This window comes from Ictidomys tridecemlineatus, chromosome 6, assembly GCF_052094955.1.
Source record: "Ictidomys tridecemlineatus isolate mIctTri1 chromosome 6, mIctTri1.hap1, whole genome shotgun sequence".
NCBI lineage: Eukaryota > Metazoa > Chordata > Mammalia > Rodentia > Sciuridae > Ictidomys > Ictidomys tridecemlineatus.
The window spans coordinates 77,042,221-77,063,399 of NC_135482.1; the positions used below are offsets into that span (position 1 = coordinate 77,042,221).

General features: G+C 39.8%; 1 protein-coding gene across 1 annotated transcript; it reads right to left on the reverse strand.

Annotated features, from left to right (window-relative positions):
• Positions 1–612: 612 nt before the first annotated feature.
• On the reverse strand, positions 613–8,790 carry Etfbkmt (electron transfer flavoprotein subunit beta lysine methyltransferase). The gene is made up of 4 exons (XM_005334050.5): positions 8,474–8,790; positions 5,699–6,124; positions 2,644–2,774; positions 613–1,876 (listed from the first exon to the last, which is right to left on the reverse strand). The coding sequence occupies exons 2-4, from the start codon at positions 6,010–6,012 to the stop codon at positions 1,533–1,535; spliced, it is 789 nt and encodes a 262-aa protein (XP_005334107.1). The 5' UTR covers positions 6,013–6,124; positions 8,474–8,790; the 3' UTR covers positions 613–1,532.
• Positions 8,791–21,179: the final 12,389 nt, after the last annotated feature.

A 21,179-nucleotide genomic window follows, 5' to 3' on the forward strand; every position in this document is an offset into this window, starting at 1 on the left:
AAATGCTCAATTAAAACCGGAGAAGGCAGAAGAAAAAGAACGGAAGACAAAAAAAAGAATAGGAAATATTTATTTACAAATTTGTTAGATATTAATCTGTATATATCAATAATCACTTTAAACATGAATAGTCTTAAGAAAAATCTGTTTCTGAAACTATTAAGTCATTTTGGGGATCACTGATATGTACTTGGGACACTAAAAAATATTTTAAGTAACATTTAAATACCTCAAAAATCTTGTGGCCCCCTCATAAATCATTGAGAGGATAATCGATAAAGGGTTTGTAGATGTTTAAACTTAATTCTACTCTTTGCTTAATCAAATTGAATTCCAGCAGTGCTCTAAAGTATAATTTTCTCATTTTGCTGAAAAGGACAATAACCAGGTTAGCATCTTTAATATTCAAAGAATACAACAGTAAAATTAATTTTGCCAAATATCCAATGTCACTGTAGTTTGTAATTTCTAATTAACCAAAGCTGAATCAAAAGGGGGTTAAATGGGACAAACTATGTTATATATATTTATGAGTATGTCAAAATGATTCCCACTGTTACGTATCACTAGAATTTACTAATTTAAAAATTATTTTAAGTTGGAGGTTTATAATTTTGGTGGTGGGTACTGAAGACTGAACCCAGGGGTATTTTACCATTGAGCTACATTCCCAGTCCTTTTTATTTTGAGACTGGGTCTCATTAGGTTGCCCAGGCTGGTCTAGAACTTGTGATTCTCTTGCTCCAGACTCAGAAGTCACTGAGATTATAGGAATGTGCCATCATTCACATCTGGATAATTTTTTTTTAATGTACCATTTCCCCTCCAGTACTGGAGATTGAACCCAGCCACACTCTTAGCACTGAGCTATATCCCCCAGCTCTTTTTATTTTGTATTTTTGAGACAAAGTCTCACATGTTTCATAGGCTGATCTGAAACTTACCATCCTCCTGCCTCAGCCTCCCAGTCACTGGGGTTACAGCATAGACAACTATGCTGGACTTTAAATACAGTATTCTTGCTTGGTGCACCCCAGTGATTCAGAAAAATCATAGGATTACATGTTTGTATTCATCCTTAGCAACTCAGTGAAACCCTGTTTCAACAAAAAAAGGGTAGCGGGTGGGTGGGTGGGTGGCATCAGTGGTAAAGCACCCCTGGATTCAATCCCCAGTACCACTTAAATAAATGTTCTTACTCATCTATAGAAACAGATCATGCTACAGTAGCTAATTCTTCTCCACCATTTGGACTGCACACCACCACTAATGGGTATTGCTTTCTATAATCATATTCCAAAAAACTAGATGAAAAATTGCAGATAGAGATTTCTGTAAATGGCATGCATAGAAATAAATAATTAGTTAATGATAAAGGCTGGCAACATTTTAATCCTTCATGTTTTATAAACAAAATTTTCCATTTAATGGGAACTACATTCTTTAAAATAGAGAATTATCTTCTGTAGACAAAACGTTCAGGATTAAATCCAAACAGAACAACATTCATATTTGAAAGCACTTTTGATAACTCAAGGCCGAAAATCCCACACTGTGCTTGTTGTTAATCCATTGTTTTCCTTCCTGGTAGCCTCTGGAAGTGAATATTCTACTACTTTGTGCAACTGATGCTGAATGCTGTGTCCACTGAACTGGGGCCGCCCAGGGTCACCAATCAGTACTCGAGTTCCATAGGTCCAAAAGCAGTTCTTCAACCACTGATGAAGACTGTCTGCAAGATCTTCATCATAAAACATATCTCCAAGTACAACAAGTTCCCACTTATCTTGTTCCAAATTCAAAATGTTTTTGGTTAAAATGGGAATAGGATCCAGTTGGTTCAATTCACAATTTAGTGTAATAGCCAGTCCTGCAACTTTACAAAAGCACATAATGAATTGGTATGTTAGCATATGCCAATAGGCTATCTTAGTTTCCTATTGATTCAATAACTTTTAAAATATTCTAACAGTATTTTTTCCTTTTCATGAAAAGTTTTTTAGGTAAAGAAGCCTAAAATGTATGCCAATATAAGTTATCTGCTGCAATTTCCAAATATATAACTAGATATCCTGAAAGCAAAAGAAACAATACAGAACACCTGGAAATATTGGGATTTGAGGAACATTTGCTGATTTTAATAACTAGGCTGTCTTTTTTTTGGGGGGTTGTTTTTAGTTTTACTGTAGACAGGGAAAAAAGCCCTAGACTTAAGTAAAGGCAGCAAGTTATAAGTGTAGACAAGAAGAAAATCAGATAAAATTAAAATTTACCTGTTTCAACTTGGGCCCTAATGGAATAAAAATCTCCTCCAAAGAAACATGCTTATCCTCACTTGGGTTTTGACCAAATAAACACTACTTAGATATTTAGGAGATTCCTAGCCCAGAAACCAGCATAAACATTCCCATTTGGTTTCCCTTGGGGATATCTGATGACACAAATACAAATACTCTTAGGAAAAAACATATTGCCACTCCTGGCCTCAGAGGACTCCCAATGTCCCACCAAACATAAGCTCACATTATCAGATTATAAAATACAAATGACAGTAAGATATCATGTTGAAGCATCTATATATATTTATTCTGGAAGAAAATAAAAAAGATGAGCTTTAGATATTTTTAAGTATGAAATCCTTACTTGGGTCTATGTCATTGGCCAAGATCCTAGATGCTCCACTCTTCTTAGCAGCAATAGCTGTAGCTCCACATCCACTTCCAATATCTAATACAGATTTTCCTCTGACAACATCAGGATTATCCAAAAGATACCTTAAATAAAAAGGAGAACACGTGTCTTGAAGAAATGGGAAAATGTTAGGAGAGATCATAATATAAAAATGTCTTTGGGTTTGACTGGGCAAAGAAACAGTAAAACTTAGGAGAACTTGGTACAAACTTGCAAGTTGTATTGACTAGACTGAGACAGTTGATCTGTAGAACTGGGCAGAGGTGGCAAGGAAAAGAAATTAGTAGGGGCTGGAGATGTGGCTCAGCGGTAGCGCGCTCGCCTGGCATGCATACGGCTCGGGTTCGATCCTCAGCACCACATACAGACAAAGATGTTGTGTCCGCCAATAACTAAAATAAATAAATAAATTCTCTCTCTCTCTCTCTCTCTCTCTCTCCTTCCCCCCCTCTCTCTTAAAAAAAAAAAAAGAAATTAGTTTTATTTGGTCTTTCTATTCAGGTGAAGAGTAGTTCCACACAACAAACTAATCATGCTCTTCAAGTCAATTTAAAAACAAAAAAACATTAGGTTGTCATTACTATGATCCAGGAACTACCAAGTACCAGAAATTAAGACTGACAAAATACTGCTATCATCAGAACTAACTAGATCCAATATTCACTGTCTCCTTTTGTTGGGCACCATAGAGAGATTTTATGTGCTATTTGAACTGTTCTGTGACCTCTTTGGTAAGGCACAAAGTCCAGTTCAACTAGGGAATTTGGGCTGGGATAAGTAGTTACCAAAAGTAAAGATGAATGAGGAAACACTGAAATAATGTCAACCCCCAGATGATACAAGGATTGGAATAACAAGAAACAGCGGGGACTTGTTGCAAAGGAGAGGTGTTCATGCCTAACGAGAAAGGCGCTACCAGCTAATTGTTGCTGCACTGAGTTCTAGTGTGATAGGTATTCCTATTTTTCAAAACAAAGTAAAATTTTATATAAAATCTCCCGTATTTTTAGTGTTAGTAACTAGTTTTTATTTTTTAAGTTTACAAATTCAGCTGGGCTTCAGTGGCACACACCTATAATCCTAGGGGCTCAAGAGACTGAGACAAGAGAATTGCAAGTTCAGGGCCAGCCTCAGCAACAGTAGGACACTAAACAACTCAGTGAGACCCTGTCTCTAAATAAAATACAAAATAGGGCTGGGGATGTGGCTCAGTGTTCAAGTGCCCCTGAGTTCAGTCCCCAGTACCAAAATAAATAAAGTTTACATCAGTCAGGCACATGTGTAATTGTAGTGATTCAGGAGACTGAAACAGGAAGATTGCAAGTTTGAGGCCAGCCTCAGCAATTTACTGAGACTGTCTCAAAATAAAAAGGGTTAGGGATGTAATTCAGTGGTAAAGCACTCCTAGGCTCGATCCCCAATACCCTGGGGGGGAAAAAAAAAGCATTTAAAAAATATGATATAGCTAGCTGGGTGTGGTGGTGCATGACTGTAATCCCATTGACTCAGGAGGGCAAAGCAGGAAGACTGAAAGTTTGAGGCCAGACTCAGCAATTTAGCAAGGCCCTAAGCAATTTAGCAAGACCCTGTCTCAAAATAAAAAGGACTGGGGGTGAAGCTCAGTGGTAAAGCACTAATGGGTTCAATACCCAGTACCATAAATAAATAAACAAAATGATGTAACTAAATAAAGCTTGAAGTTTGGGCAATATAACAATCAGAAAGTTGGAATTGTTTCGCACCACCCAAAAAGCTTTCTAGTCCTTTGACACCACCCCCCCACCAACTTCTATGTTTAGCTGGGTGTGGTGGTACACTTCCATAATCCCAACTACTCTAGACAGGAAGCTAATCTAAGACAGGACGTTCATAAATCCAATGCCAGCCTTAACAAAACCCTGTCTCAAAATTTAAAAATAAAATAAAAAGGGGAAAATGTATTTCAGTGTTAGAGCACCCACGATACCCTCTCCTAAAACTTCTGTTCACATTTCTATAGTTTGCATTTAAAACTATTACAGCTATGCATGGTGGCACATGCCTATAACCCCAGTGACTCAGGAGGCTGAGGCAGGAGGATCACAAATTCAAAGCCAGTCTCAGCAATTTAGCAAGGCCCTAAGAAATTTAGTGAGACACTGTCTCAAATAAAAAGTAAAAAGGGTTGGGGATGTGGCTCAGTGGTTAAGTGCTCCTGGTTCAATCCATAACACCCCAAAAAAGCAAAAAATAAAACTATGTACAACGTGGATTATATAGGCCAATACCATTCCTGTAAAACAAAGTCCTTATCCTTTTGTTTCATACCTCTTTCACCTCAAGGCATAACCAGATGAAATCATTACTAATGCTAGAACAAGATTAGATTGACATGCCAACTAAGCTCTTGCCTTTGTTCCAGCAAGCTATTTTTTAATTAAAAAAAAAAAAAAAAGCATAGTGTGGTTATGGGCAACAATGCCCTGAGACCTTTGTAGTACAAAGAGTTGGAAGGTGGGACTTAAAAATGCATGTTCAATTCTAAAGTTCCCCTGAGATGTCAATGAGCCAATAAAGAAGAAGGAATCCTTGAGCAGCCAGTCACACCTCTTGTTCTATGGGAGAACAGGCAACTACTACAAGAGGCAGGGTAACAGCACCCCAAACCATGGACAGTTAAGGACTTAAGCAGGCCTGTCTTTTGGGTTTTCATCTTTTTGCGAGAGGATTAAAAAAAAAAAAATGAAAAGTTAGAACTGAAAGAAGAAAGGATCTGTGACAGACTTAAAGAAACCCTTTTCAAAGCTAGGCACAGCCAGGCAGAGTGGCCCACTACTCAGGCAAGGTAGCTCCATCTATTTCCGGAGACTGAAGCAGGAAGACAGAAAGTTCAAGGCCAGCCTCAGCAATTTAGCAATACTGTGTCTCAAATAAAAAGAGCTAGGAATATAGCTCAGTGGTAGAGGGCCCCTGGGTTCAATCCCCAATATTAAAAAAAAAAAAAAATCCCATTTCCACAGGGCAATACCTAGACAAGGCTTGGCCTCCTGGCCAGTAGATTGCCCAGTAAGGATCACTGTGGGGCCACAGGTCAGCTCTTTCCCACCAGAACTTGCATCTAGGGGTCAAAAGCCGCAACTGGATTTCAGGGGTGAGACTGCCACTGCTGGTGATTTCAGTGTTCTCCTCCAGGAAAGCTTTCATTCCATGGTCCAAAAAGCTTCCTGTTCTTCTCCAGGGACAGTAACCCCAGGGTAACAGGAGAAAACCACTGCCTCTTATAGTCTTCAGAAGGAGACCCCAATGGTTCCTGGGAACTTTCCAACCTAGGCTCCAAGCCATGAGTTGTTTTCCAAACAGTTCTTTCAGTGTTGCTGTTCATAAAGGCTGTTCCTCATGGGAAAAGAACAAGAGGCTGTCTCCCAACTTGATCACAGCTGGAATCTCTGCATCTCTAAAAGCAAAAATAATACTGAAAATTCCAAGGCTAGCCAACATTTCCAGATCCTATTACAAAATAAAATATTTTAGTGTAAGTTCTTTATCTGACAATTCACAAGTGTAAGTTCATGTCAGAGGAAAGCTTTGGTGCATAAACTTAGAAAAATCCAATTCTCTGTTGCCTTTTCACTATGAAATGTTTTGATAATTTAGAACAATAAATACGCAAGCATTTCATTTGGGGAGAATGCTCCAAAAAAAAAAAATGCCTGTTACATAAAATAAGGTAGATCTTTTTATACACTTAACAACACACTTATCTTTAAGCAGGCATGCTTGGCAACTGAACAAAATCAGTCCAAAACAGACAAAGCCCCCTGTCTTCAGGAAGCTTATAATTCTACTGGTGGGACAGAGCAGTTAACAAGACAAACATAGGTTTTGCCCTTTTGAAGTCGAGCCAAGACTTGTGGGGGTAAACAAATTATACTATGTGCAGAGGTGCACAAATTATATTGACTATATCATTTCATTAACCTGTGACCCAGGTATAAAAGTTTATAGTATGTAATACATAATATTATTATTTAATTATATAATAATACAATTATAATATGGACATATATAAACTCTAGATTATTATTTCTAACCTATTTTAATAAGCCTGTGTAAATTTAATTGAACTATTGAAACAATTGAAAAATTGGAAACTTTGGACTTAAAGATTATCATACCAGCAAGTGTGAGGACACAAACCTGTAGACCCAGCTAATGGAGAATCTGAGACAGGAAGATTCCTTCAGCCCAGAAATTCAAGGCCACCTTGGATAACATAACTAGACCCTAGCTCAAAAACAAAACAAAAAAACAGTTGTCTGCCAGGCATCATGGCACATCACTGTAATCCCAGTGACTCGGGAAAGCTGAGGTAGGAGGATCTCAAGGTCAAAGCCAACCTCAGCAAAAGCGAGGTACTAGGCAACTCAGTAAGACCCTGTCTCTACATAAAATACAAAATGGGGCTACAGATGTGGTTCAGTGGTCAAGTGCCCCTGAGTTCCATCCCCAGTACCAAAAAAAAAAAAAAAAAACAGTTGTCATATCATAAAACAATGCAATCAAGATTCAGATTTTTCCCCCTTGGGAAAAAAACACCTTATAAATTAAATTTTACTAAAGACATCAACTCCCAAATCTCTTTCTGTAAATCTCTGAAGATTTGATGTTACTAAGCTTGACTGCAGATTTTTTCCTACAGAAAAATACCTTGATAAGTAGGAATGAGGAATATCATCTTAAACAAAAATCATCACCGCAGTTGTTTAGAATCTGGTATTTTGTTTGTTTGTGGTGCTGGGGATTGTGGTACTACCTCTGGGGAAAAAAACACCTTATAAATTAAATTTTACTAAAGACATCAACTCCCAAATCTCTTTCTGTAAATCTCTGAAGATTTGATGTTACTAAGCTTGACTGCAGATTTTTTCCTACAGAAAAATACCTTGATAAGTAGGAATGAGGAATATCATCTTAAACAAAAATCATCACCGCAGTTGTTTAGAATCTGGTATTTTGTTTGTTTGTGGTGCTGGGGATTGTGGTACTACCTCTGAGCTACATCCCCTGCCACACAAACACATACTTTTTTCCCCTCCCTGGGGTAGTGGAGATTGAACCCATGGGAACTGAACTACATCTCTAGCCCTTTCTAGTTTAAACTTATTTTGAGGCAGGGTGTCACTAAGTTTCCTAGGCTGGCCTTGAATTTGTGATCCTCCTGCCTCAGTCTCTCAAATCACTGGGACTACAGGACTGCGGAGGGCATAAATGTTTTGCAAAGTCTTGTGTCCACCCAATATTTAGACTAATATTTAGACTAAAACCTCGAATGCCTACAAGTGTCTAGACATGATAAGTCAGTGAATAATGCAGGATGTTTGTAGGATATCACAAGGGCTACAGCACACTAGAGACTGCAGCCAGGAACAAGTTGCTACATCTTCCAATTTCTCAAAATAATCCAGATATTTATGCATAAACTCCCACTAAAAAACTGGCAATTCATTCAAATATCAAAAAAACAGGGCAGGCCAAAGACTTCCAACAGTATTAGTTATCCCACATTTATGCCTAGGCATCCAAGGGATCCCTAGTGTCCTGACCTCCAATAGACTACTTTTGCTTAGCAGTACAGGGTTTTATCCCTTCAATCATACACTTCTAAGGTTTTAAAATAAAAAGGGCAAATATGAGGTTATTTTTTTTTTATTTGGACTCCATGTCATCAAGACCAATGCTTCCCCTCCCACCCTAGCACCAATGAAGACTCGAAGCGCTTGTTTGGTGACCTCCTGATACATACGTTAAATGTTAGGAAAGATGACGGGACTAGAACAGGTGCTTTGTGACCACGATATTGTCCTCCAGGGGAGGCCAGGGGTCAATCTTAAAGGAGCAGGCGCGGTCCTCCTGGTCTCCTCTGGCTTTGCTAACGCCGCGGTCGGAAGGAAAGCACACCGCACGATTATCATCTGTCCCCGCGACTCTTCACGCCCAGTACAACCGCTCGACGGGCCGAGGTCCCACGCTGAGGCGCGCGCCCGAGAGCGGCAGACGGGGTCGCAGAGCTTCCGGGCGGGCGGCGGGACCACGCGGCCCCGCCCTCCTTCCCAGCAGCGCTTTCGTTTTTCCTCCACTTTAAGTCTTAAAGGGGCAGCAAGTGAGAAACCAGAGGGCGACCTTCCTTTCCCTCACTTAGGAAATGGACTGTGTGCAATGTTTGTCAAAATCTGATTTTTAAAAAATTCATTCTGAAACAATTTACGCAGCTCCTCCTATGTGCAAGTCACACTTCTAGGCACTGGACATACAGTAGTGATTAAAACAGACACTTGCAAGCCCCTTGTTGTTATTGTCTGAATTTAATCAGTATAGGTTATAGGTTATAAATTATAGATTAGAAATTATGGGTTAATGAAATATTAATTAGTAAGAATAAAAGGATTATAAGATAATTGTATAAAATTAGTAATGATAAGGTACTCCAATATGCCATAGGATAAGTTTTAAAAAAAGTAACAATACAACAATATAATCACTCTAAGATATAGGATTTAAGTTACTAAGATAAAGATAATGTGAGTGATAAGTGTAATCTCATAGGTCTAATATAGCTACAGATAAATAGAGATGGATATAGGTTACTAGAACAGTAGTTAAGTATAAGAAATAACTATAAACAAACAGTAAGTGTAGCCATAGCGACTCCATCTTCTCGGTTCCGGGTGAAACTTGATACATAGGCTGTTCTCAAGATGTTATTTTCAAATTGTTTTTGTGTAAGACCCATATAAATGAGAATGTAAACCCCATAAATAAGGATATGGTTTTCTGGTTTTGCTTTGCTAACTGCACTTTCAGCCCCTGTATTCTGCTTGTTTGCAATTTGCAAAATCTTACAAAATTCCATAGGAAAGTCCCCAGGGTATGGTTTTCTATTTCTATTTTCTATTTTCTTCCTTAAATACTTTGGCCACAAACATCTCTGGGGCTGTTCTTTCAGAGAACCTCCACTCTGACAGACACAGTCCCTGTGTTACCGCTGTTTACCGGTGAGGAGTCCTGCTTCCACAAATGCTGAAGCACACCAAGGCAAGTGTAGAGTAGAAAGTAGAAGCTTTATTAAAGGGCAGCAGAAAAGACTTCTCCCCAGAGGACAAAGGGGATCCAAAAGGCGGAATCTGTGGAAGGGCAAGGTCTTCCCTTTTTTATAGCTAAGGTCTTCCTTTAGTCTTCCCACATTTCTGCCCTTTGTTTCCCTTTATCTTGCAGTGATCCAATGCAAGTTGGAAGGCTAAAAGATGGGAGATAGGTGGGCTGGAGGGGTAATCTGGGCAGGAAGGGCCTGGGGTGGTTTTTGATTAGCACCTCTTGGTTTGCTGGGAGCTGCTTCATTAACATTTCCTTAGGATGGGCCTTGGGGACATTAACATTTCAATTTCCCCAAGTGCTGCTCTGGTTTCCCGGACTTCATTCTCCATTCTCCGTAATGGTCTCCATTTTCTTTTTTTTTTCTTTTTTTTTTTAATATTTATTTATTTTTTTTAGTTCTCGGCGGACACAACATCTTTGTTGGTATGTGGTGCTGAGGATCGAACCCAGGCCGCACGCATGCCAGGCGAGCGCGCTACCGCTTGAGCCACATCCCCAGCCCTCCATTTTCTTTTATCTTACTTGATATTAGACCCGATTTACCTAACTACACTAACTACCTATCTTTAAATCTAGCTTCACCATGCCAGGTAAAATTGGCAAAATAAAATTCTTTCATTTGTTTCAAATTCTGACAGTGTGTTTTCTGAGCGATCTCCCCATAACATTATGATACTTAACATTCAACTTGGATTAAATCACAATTTATGTCCTCCCTGTTGTAATAATTTTTCATAAATGGTCAATCTAAATCAGTTGCAGTCTGCATTGCTCAAGTTCTGGATCTTCCAACTAAACTCAGATAAACCTCCATCAAACTCAGTACTCCAAAATTAACTATCTCACAAAAATTAAAACTTGCTCTTTTGTGGGGAGCGTGGGGGTGAGGAAACAGCAAGGTGGGGGTGCATAGTTGTCTAAAACCAAGAAAGAGGCAAACAATATTTCTGCATCTTAGTCTGCAGTTCCCATTTAAAATCAATTTGTTGCTTGGGTATTCTGCTGCGGCCCTCAGTTTAATGGGTTTCCAGCTTTCTATGTTAACTAGAATCTCTAGGAATCTACAGGAGAGTCACACAATATCATTCCAATTAACAGCCCCAGATGCTTCCTTATCATTTTCTCTTAGGTGAGTGGCCTATTTATTCCTGCTGATAGGCAGTCACTGGGCACTCCAGAGTATTCTTAGATTTTCTCTATGATAGCCCATATGATGTTTTTATGACATGCACTAATGAACTTATCAGCGCTTTTTTTAAAAAATAAGCTACTAATAGCTAGGCAGTTGGCACATGCCTGTGATCCCAGCTATTGGGGGGAAGGGGATTGCTGAGACAAGAAGATCACTGGTCAACATCAGCTTCAACAACTCACTGAGACCCTATCTCAAAGTGAAAATTAAGGGCTGGGGATATAGCTCAATTGGTAGAGTGCTTGCCTTACATTCACAAGGCCCTGGATTCAAGTCTCAGCACCACACAAAAGAAAATATCAACCTCAATGGGGCTGGGGTTGTGGCTCAGTGGCAGAGCACTTGCCTGGTACATGTGAGGCCCTGCGTTCCATTCTCAGCACTACATACAAATAAGTAAATATGAGAAACTGATGTTGACTACATTTTTGAAAACCCAACTTCTACCTCAAGGCCTGTCCAGAGGTTGAAGAACTAACCCTTGTCCCCAAAAACCTATAAAATCTCACTGAACAAAGGACCAGGACTCACTCCCTGGAACTGATGCTTCAGAAACGGTTGTGAGTCCAGGCTCAAGCTTGCAATAAAAACTCTTGTGTGATTGCATCAGATTTAGCTCCTGAAAATCTATTGGGTTCCCATGAATCTGGCATTACAAATAAAGGTCCATCCATGACTAAAAAATTATTTTAAAAATTAAAATTAAAAAGGCTGGGCACACAGCTTAGAGGCAGAACGCTCCTGGGTACCACAATCCTCAGTACCACAAAAGAAATGAAATGCACTAATGAATTTATCAGCAGGGGTTGGGGGGATCTACTGATGTTAAACCTTTGTTTTCTCAGCCATAATAACTTCACTTCCACACACTCCCTGTGAGACAAGGGTAAAGTACAGGTAGTCAGCAGTAGATAATGAAAGATCTGGTAGGAAAAATGGGGGCTAATTATCAAAGAAAAGTAAATGGGATGCTAATGGTACCACGGGTTATCCTGCTTCCCCACATGTTGAAGTTTGAACATCAGAGAAGCACTCGAGGCAAGCATATAACAATCTTATAGCTCCCTGTAGGGAGGGGAAATTCCTGGGACAGGTTATCTTGGCAACTGGTTGGAGCAGGGGCAGGTTCTTGATAAGGGTGGAGGAAGGGCTCTGAAGGAATTAATATTTCAATCCCTCAGGGGACAGTCTCCAACTTCCCAGACTCACTCAAAATTGGCCTCCGTGATCTGACCTGACTTGATTTACCTATCTACACTGACTGTCGGTCAAATTCTGGCTTCACTAACACCTCCAGAGCACCCCCCCCCCAACCTGTTGCTAACACCTCTGGGGCAGTTGCTCCTCCCAACACAGGAAATTCCTAATGAGTCTCCACTGGGCAGCTCTTTTCCTGCCTTTTGGGCACCCCCACAAGTTAGGGAGAGGAGATGGGGAAGAGGAAAAGAAATCAGAGATCTATAAAGGGGCAAAACACGCTCCCTCCCACCGGCATCATCTCTGTTCTGTCTCTTAAATTTAAAAAAAAAAAAAAAAAAACTTCTTTCTATGCTTGTCTCAGTGTTTTAAATGTTTAATCTTTAACACGGGGTGGGGCGGGGGTTGAGGTGGGGCGCGGGGGGGGGGGGGGGGGGGAGTGGGGGGGGTGTTGAGGGCCCGATCTAGTGTCATCTGATTCATTCATAACGACCTCCAAAGCGCCTCTGGGTTCAATCCCTGGTACCAAATATATATATATATATATATATATATATATACATCACTAGGAAATATAAGGGGGTGGTATAAAGCTAATGAAAGATAAAGGCTGCTCTAGTAAGTTTGTCAGGCCCATTGCACCCTGACTTCCAGTCTCTAGTGATGAAGGGCTGTTTCTTGCCCTGGTCCATGGAAGGCATCCTCCTCAAAAAAGTTTTTGTGGCTGTTACACATAGGAAATGACAGCTCAGAGAAGACTTTCTGCAACTACAGTATCTTAAGTGCTCTCAGTTTAAAATAATCAATAATCACAGGAGAGTGATTGATAAGGGTGGAGGAAGGGCTCTGAAGGAAACTCCAAACCTTGGTTCTTGTGTTCTGAAAAAAAAAAAAAAATTCAAGAGAACTTTCTTAAAAGTGAAAGCAAAGTAAGATTGAAGTACAAATCACTCTCAAGGGGGACAGTTGGTAGTATCCTCCAGAGAATGACAAAGGAAACAATGTCGCTGTCTCTCTTTTGTTCTAGACTTGAGGATTGTAATTTTATCTAACTCATTCCTTTGTAGGGAGATGCCCAACAAGGTAACATCAATCAATTGTTCTGGTTGTTTAACTAGTTGCCTTGATCCGAAAACTTTGATAAGCTTCTAGCTTGGTTAAGATATCAAAAACCAATTGTAGGGGGCTGGACTGTAGCTCAGTGGTAGAGCGCTAGCCTAGCACAGGTGAGGTACTGGATTTGATCCCCAGCACCACATAAAAAAATAAATTAATTAAATAAAGTCTAAAAAAACAAAAAACAAAAAAACTGTAGCCAGGCTCAGGCCTGTAATCCCAGAATCTCTGGAGGCTGAGGCAGCAAGTTCAAAGCCAGCCTCAGCAAAACCAGCCAGGTGCTAAGCAACTCAGTGAAACTATGTCTCTAAATAAAATACAAAATAGGGCTGGGGGCACTAGGTAGTGGTAGTGCACTTACCTGGTATGTGTGAGGAACTGTGTTAAATTCTCAGCACCACATATAAATAAATAAAATAAAGGTCTAACAACAATTAAAAAAAAATAGGGCTAGGGATGTGGTTCAATGGTCAAGTGCCCCTAAGTTCAGTCCCCAGTACCCTAGCCCAAACAAAAACAATAGTAAAGTTGGGCATTTAGTCATCCATCACTGAAAAGGAATGAGTGAATGCAACATAGAGGAAAAGTAAAATGTCTTACCTTGGGTTTCTATCCACTCCCACCACCAAGCAGAAATAGCAGGAAATGAAGATAAAACACCATAGGTGATGCCAGTATCCGAAAGGAATCCAGTGGTCCTATTACCTCCAGAGTTACCCTGGGGCCAGTGCCAGTGATGGTGACTGTTTGGGGTGCCAGCTGATTCTGAAGGCCTTCTCTTCTTCGGCCATCATGTGGACAGTGTCTGATTCAAGGCCCCTTTGGCCCTTGGGGCGTCAAGTTTCCAGTGGTCTCCTTGTATAGGAGGGCAAGGAGTCCTTGGAAGCCTGCCCTTCATTGGGCAATCTTTCTTCCAGTGTCTTGGTTTTCTGCAATAGTAACTGATGTCTTCAAGGGCTCAAGGGCCCAGTGGAGGAGGAAAAGGGTGGCCCCTAAGAGCCACTGCCAATAATTGTATTTGTTTTTTTTTTTTTCCACCCGTCCCCCAATAATTGTATTTGTCTCTTGACCCCTTTCCCCTTCACTGGTCTCTCAGCTGAGCAAAAGGTGGCACATGCTTGTAATCCCAGCAACTCAGGGAGCTGAGACAGGAGGATTGCAAGTTCAAGACCAGCCTCAGCAATTTAGAGAGGCCCTAGGCAATTTAGGGAGACCTTGTCTCAAAATAAAAAATAAAGAAGGTGTCCCTCAGCAGAAATGAATGTATGAAAGCATCCCTCTTATACATTCTATTTGGAACCCAGAACCAGGAGATGTCCTCGAATGGTTCTTGAGAATTTGCTGTAGTAGCATGCCTGTCCAAGTTCTGCAACTCATGGCTTATTTGTTAAACTTTTTGTTGCTCAGGCTTGTAATTTAATTTTTAAAAACATCTTCTTTAAAAATTTATTCGCTATCATTTTATGACCCATACAGTTTTGATGTTCAGCTTTTCCTCTCTGAAGGAACATCTTTAATAACTTTATGCCAGCCAGTTGACATACTTGAGGAAGTGACCCTTAATCCTCTCTGTAGAATTTGAAGGATAGCATAGGCCTGATGTTGAAAAGTGGAAGAGAGCAGAGGTTTTTGTGTCGCTATTTTGGGAACATACCAAGTCCAAAAAATAATAGCAGAATCAATGTCATAAAAAAGAACAAGGAAGTAGACAAAGTTGGTGACTTAAGACTTCTCCAGATTCTGGACATAGACGATAAACAGAAATGATATAATGCTCTTTTGTAAAGTGAGTCAGGTATGCGCTATAAGACAATAGCTACAATGGTGGAGATGGTCTCATTGACATTGGAGTGACCTTGCTAAAAAAAAAAAAAAAAAAACAAGAGTATAAGTTCGCCAGCCAGAAAAGACAAGGTTCCAGTGTTGTCATTGACTGCATAAAAAACTGAACAAATACAATAAGATGACATAAGACAGATTGAACATGTGACATATGGAGGAGCTTCTGGGGGAGAAAAGAGTACACAGAGAAGTCCAATGCAAAAGGCAAGATATCAGAGGCAAAGTTAGATGTCATCTCAATCAAAGCTGGGAGATGGACAAGGTGAAGTTTAAATACCTGACCTATCAGCATAGTGGTGCAACCCTGTAATCCCAGTGACTCAAGAGACTGAGGCTGGAGGATCACACGTTTGAGGCCAGCCTCGGCAATTTAGCAAGGCCCTAAGCAACTTAGTGAGACCCTGTCCCAAAATAAAAAATAAAAAGAACTTGGGATGTGACTCAGTGGTAAAGTGTCCCTGGATTCAATCCCAGTATCAAAACAAAAACAAAACAAAACCTGTCCTATGGATGGTGTCACTGATCCAAATCATGGCACCAGATTAAATATATCAAATCAGCACATTCTGGGGTGGATCATCCTTCATTCCTTCAACTAACAATGTTTAATCATCTTTTCACATGTTGATTTGCCATCCATACTTTTTTTGTTGTTGTTGTACTGGGGATTGAACCCAGGAGCACTTAATGACTGAGCCACATCCCTACCCTTTTTAGTTTCTATTTTGAGACAGGGTTTTGCTAAGTTGTTCAGGGCCTACATAAATTGCTAAAGTTGACTCTGAACTGGTGATCCTCTTGCCTCAGCCTCCTGAACCACTGGGATTAGAGGTGGGCACCACTGGTCCTATCAAGCAAAATTTTAAACCCAGCAAGGTCATGCCTGAAAATGCTAACAGTTGGTGCTTTAAGGCTAATTAGCTGTAAAAGGAATGGAACTCACCTGCAAAGCCCGGAAATCTTGAACTAAGGTGCTGGTGCCACCTAGTGATGATTTGGTTTCAGGTCAGCCAAGTGTATCTGAGCTAAAAAATTTTCAAAAAATAAGGAAAAGAAACTGGGAATCATACTTAGTTATGTCTAAAGAACAAAGATTTTCACCAAAAATCTCACTGCATACTGACACATTTGTTTAGTCATAAGACATAGCAGAACTACTTATCCCTAATAATAAATAGATAAATCCTAAAGTGTAAGAACAATTCCATATCATCCATAAATCATTCTCTCCCTCTCTCCCTCCCATTTTCATTCTCTCTCTCTCTCTCTCTCTCTCTCTCTCTCTCTCTCTCTCTCTCTCTCTCTCACATACACACACACACACACACACACACACACACACACATTCCACAAGTAAATTCCTTGGACTTCATTTTCAACACATATCCAGAATCAGACCATTTATCTCTAGTACAAACCACCATCTTTCTGGCCTGAATTATTGCAATAGTCTCCTAAATAACCTCCCAGCTCCACTTTGCCCCCTGTAATCTACTCTCAACAAAAAAGCCAGAGTGGCCGGATGCAGTGGTACATGCCTGTAATCCCAGCATCTTGAGAGGTTGAGACAGGAGGATTGCAAGTTCAAAGCTAGCCTCAGCAACTACAAGATACTAAGCAACTCAGTAGACCCTGTCTCTAAATAAAACACAAAAATAGGGCTGGGGATGTGGCTCAGTGGTCTAGTACCCCTGAGTTCGGTCCCCTGTACCAAAAAAAAAAAAAAAAAAAAAAAAAAGCTGGAGTGATTTCTTTCAAAGGAAATCAGGTCAAATCAATGCTCCACTCAAAATTCTCCAATAGCAAACCACAGACCTTTACTGCATCAAGTTTGGCCCCTTTACCTTTACTTCCCACTACTTTCCCCTTTTCGTTCAACTTTTTTTTTTTTAATTATCAATGGATCTTTTATTTACTTATTTTTTATATGCTGTGCTGAGGATTGAACCCAGGGCTTTCAACTTGCTATCCTCCTGCCTCAGCCATCCAAGTCACTGGAGTCACAGGCATGCCCAGTTCTACATATTTTCTTCTCAGAAAAGCCAAAGTCCTTAGATGGCCTTGAGTTCTTGTAATGGCCCTAGCCACTTCTCTGATGTCATTCTCAACACCCTCCAGTTCTTATGAGGAATGAGCCACCCTGACCTCTGGCTGCTCCTCCTACCAGTGAAGGGAGCTTTTGCATGGTTCTTGCTCTCCCCCAGATGTCTCTGACTCTTTTTCAATAACTCTTCTTCAATAAACTCTTCCTGCTTCCTTCTCGTCTGCTCACAGGTCATCATCTTAGGGAGACTGTCTGATCATGCTGTATGAATTAACACCACCACTATTCATTCCTGGTCTTGCCCATCTTATTTTTCTCTCTCATTCATTGCATTCAGACATACCCCACATCTCACTTAATCATCCACCGTGCCTCCCCCTAGTTGGGGAAAGGAGAAAGATGTTTCAAGCACAGAGTCAAAGGTAAAAATTTACAAGTTCATTGTGGAGAAAATAAAGAGCCCAGCTTGGCTAGAGATGGACATGGATGAGGGCCAGGTAGTGGGAGATGAAATGAGACAGTGTGAGACCAGCTGGTGGATGGCCTTGAATGCCAGGCTTAGAAACTTGGATTCTATTAGGAATTTTAATCAGGAGTCATGGCAGGTGTGTGATCAGAGGAGAAAGTAAATGAAAACAGCCTTTCAGTAGCTATCAACAAATTCATGGCCTCTAAAAATAAAGTGTACAAAGTAAGGAGTGTCGGGAAGGTGAAAGAAAAGCTTTCTTATAACCAAGTTCAAACTACTCTGTTTTATAATTATATATATATAATTAAATATGGAAAGATAGCTCAGTTATTCTCCCCAGGGTTCAATCCCCAGTATCAAAAGAAAGCAACAAAAGAAAAAAGAAAATGTACGTCTCCTTCAGATAGGCTCAGATGTCCAAGTCTATAATTAGCCACTGTTAATAGTGATGATATACCAACAACCTTGCATCACCTCCGGGACATGTACTGTCTCCTTTATACAAAGAGTTTAATTTAATCTGCCCACAACCTTGTTCAGAGTGGGAGAAAACGTTATGTCCTCTTAACTTTTCTCTGGAATCACAGGCTAATAGAGAAGAACCTTCAGGGTCATTTACGCTACCTCTCACCAAACATGATTTTTCTCTATGACATCTTATGATCTCTGGTTTCTTCCTATTAAGTCATGTCAGTTTCTGAGAGAAAGGACTGGGGAGCATATCACAAAGACTATCTCAATTCACTCAGCTCATGGTGATCTTCGGGGGCTAAAAAAAAAAAAATCAGAGGAAAGTATTGCTACTATTGCAAAGATACAAAGTGTTGCTTATATTTGCAGTAGCAAAAATTTTATCTGTATAAAAACATAGGAGCTGTGGGCTGGGGCTGTAGGTCAGTGGCAGAACACTTGTGTGAGGCACTGGGTTCAATCCTTAGCACCACATACAAATAAACAAATAAAGGCATTCTGTCTATCTACAACTACAAAAATTAAACAAAAAACATAGGAGCTAGAGGTGTAGCTCTGTGGTACAGGGTTTGCCTAGTTTATTTTCCCCTCCAGGACTCCAACCTACTTCTACTTACTTATTATTTTCTGTGGCAAAAGTATGGGAAGGGAATTCAGGGGAAAGTAAAATAATATTTACTGAGTACAACTCTATGGCAGGCTCTTGTCACTTCTCCCTAATTTTCATAATGACCTTGTGAGGCAGAAATTCTTATTCCTAGTTTTAATAGAGTAGATAGAACCAAGGCTATACAGGTTAAGTAACTGGCCTAAATTCACACGGGCCTGGAAATGGCAGAACTTGGATTCGTACCCAGGTCACTTCCTTCTGTGTTATGTCCCTTTCACTCTTTATCAGCAATCTCTGGGATAGCTGGTTCAAATGGTGGTTCCATTCCAAGTTTTACCAAAACTGCTGTGCTTCAACAACCACTTAGGCATTTTTAGCTTCAACAAATAAAGACTTGGCATAAGTAGCAATGCTGGGGAAGAAGTTGAACCCCCTATATTGAAGACAGTAGCCAGGAGAGCCTCCCACCTTATCCTTCAGCAGATGATTCCAAAGAGTTCCAGAAACCCCAAGCACTTTGTTCCATTTTTTAAATTTTTTTTATTTTTTAAATTTGTTCTAATTAGTTATATGTATGACAATAGAACACATCTTGACACATTGTACACAAATGGACGACAACTTCCCCTTCCTCTGGCTGAACATGGTGCAGAGTCACACTGTTATGTAATCATACATGTTTATAGGGTAATAATATCCATTTTATTCCACTATCCTTCCCATCCCCTCAGCCTCTCTCCTCTTCTCATTCCCTCTGCACAATTCAAAGTCCCTTCATTCTGGCCCACTCCCCATTATGGATCAGCATCCACTTATCAGAGAAAATATTCAGCCTTCGGTTTGGGGGGTTTGGCTTATTTCACTTAACATGATACTCTCTAGTTACCAGCAAATGCCATAATCTCATTCTTCCTTAAGACTGAGTAATACTCCATTGTGTATATATACTACATTTTCTTTAACCATTCATCTATTGAAAGGCATCTAGGTTGGTTCCATAGTTTAGCTATTGTGAATTGAGCTGCTGTAAACATTGATGTAGCTGTATCCCTGTAGTATGCTGATTTTAAGTCCTTTGGTTATAAACTGAGAAGTGGGATAGTTGGCTCAAATGGTGGTTCCATTCCAAGTTTTCTGAGGAACCTCCATACTGTTTTCTATAGTAGTTGCACCAATTTATAGTTCTACCAGCAATATATGAGTGTACCTTTCCCCCCCCACATCCTCGCTAACACTTATTGTTGCTTGTATTCTTGATAATTGCCATTCTGACTGGAGTGAAATGAAATCTTAAATAGTTTTGATTTGCATTTCTATAATTGCTAGAAGTGGTGAACATTTTTTCATTATGTTTGTTGATTTATTATATTTCTTCTTCTGTGAAGTGTCTGTTCAGTTCCTTAGCTCATTTATTGATTGGGTTATTTGTAGGGGTTTTTTTGTTGTTCTTGTTGTTGTTGTTTTGATGGGTTTTTTTTTTTTTGGTGTTTTTTGAATTATTTATATAACCTGGAGATTAGTGCTCTAAGGTGCATGTGGTAAAGATTTTCTCCCATTCTGTAGGCTCTCTCTTCATGTTATTGATTGTTTCCCTTGCTGAGAAGAAGCTTTTTAGTTTGAATCCATCTCATTTATTGATTCTTGATTTTACTTCTTATGCTTTAGGAGTCTGGTTAAGGAAGTCAGGTCCTAAGCCGACATGGTGGAGATTTGGGCCTACTTTTTCTACTATTAGGTGCAAAATCTGTGCCTAAGTCTTTAATCCACTTTGAGTTGATTTTTGTGCACAGTGAGAGAGGTTTAATTTCATCTTGCTACATATGGATTTCCAGTTTTCCTAGCACCATTTGCTGAAGAGGCTATCTTTTCTCCAATGAAAGTTTCTGGAGCCTTTGTCTAGTATGAGATAACTTTATTTATTTATTTTTAAAATTTATTTATTTGTTCTAATTTGTTAGAACAAATAAATAAATGCATTTCAATTCATAGTATGCAAATGGAGCACAATTTTTCACTTCTCTGGTTGTACACAAAGTAGAATCACACCATTTGGATCTTCATACATATACCTAGGGTAATGATGTCCATCTCATTCCACTATCTTTCCTACCCCCATGTCCCCTCCTGCCCCCTCCCTCCCCTTTGCCCTATCTAAAGTTCCTCCACTCCTCCCATTCTTCCCTCCTCCCATTATGGATCAGCATCCACTTATCAGGGAAAACATTAAGCCTTTGGCTTTTTAGGATTGGCTTACTTCACTTAGCATGATATTTATTTACATCCATTTACCTGCAAATGCCATAATCTTATTCTCTTTTAATGCTGAGTAATATTCCATTGTGTATATATACTACAGTTTCTTTATCCATTCAAGATAACTGTATTTATGTAGAATTGTCTCTGTGTCTTCCACTCT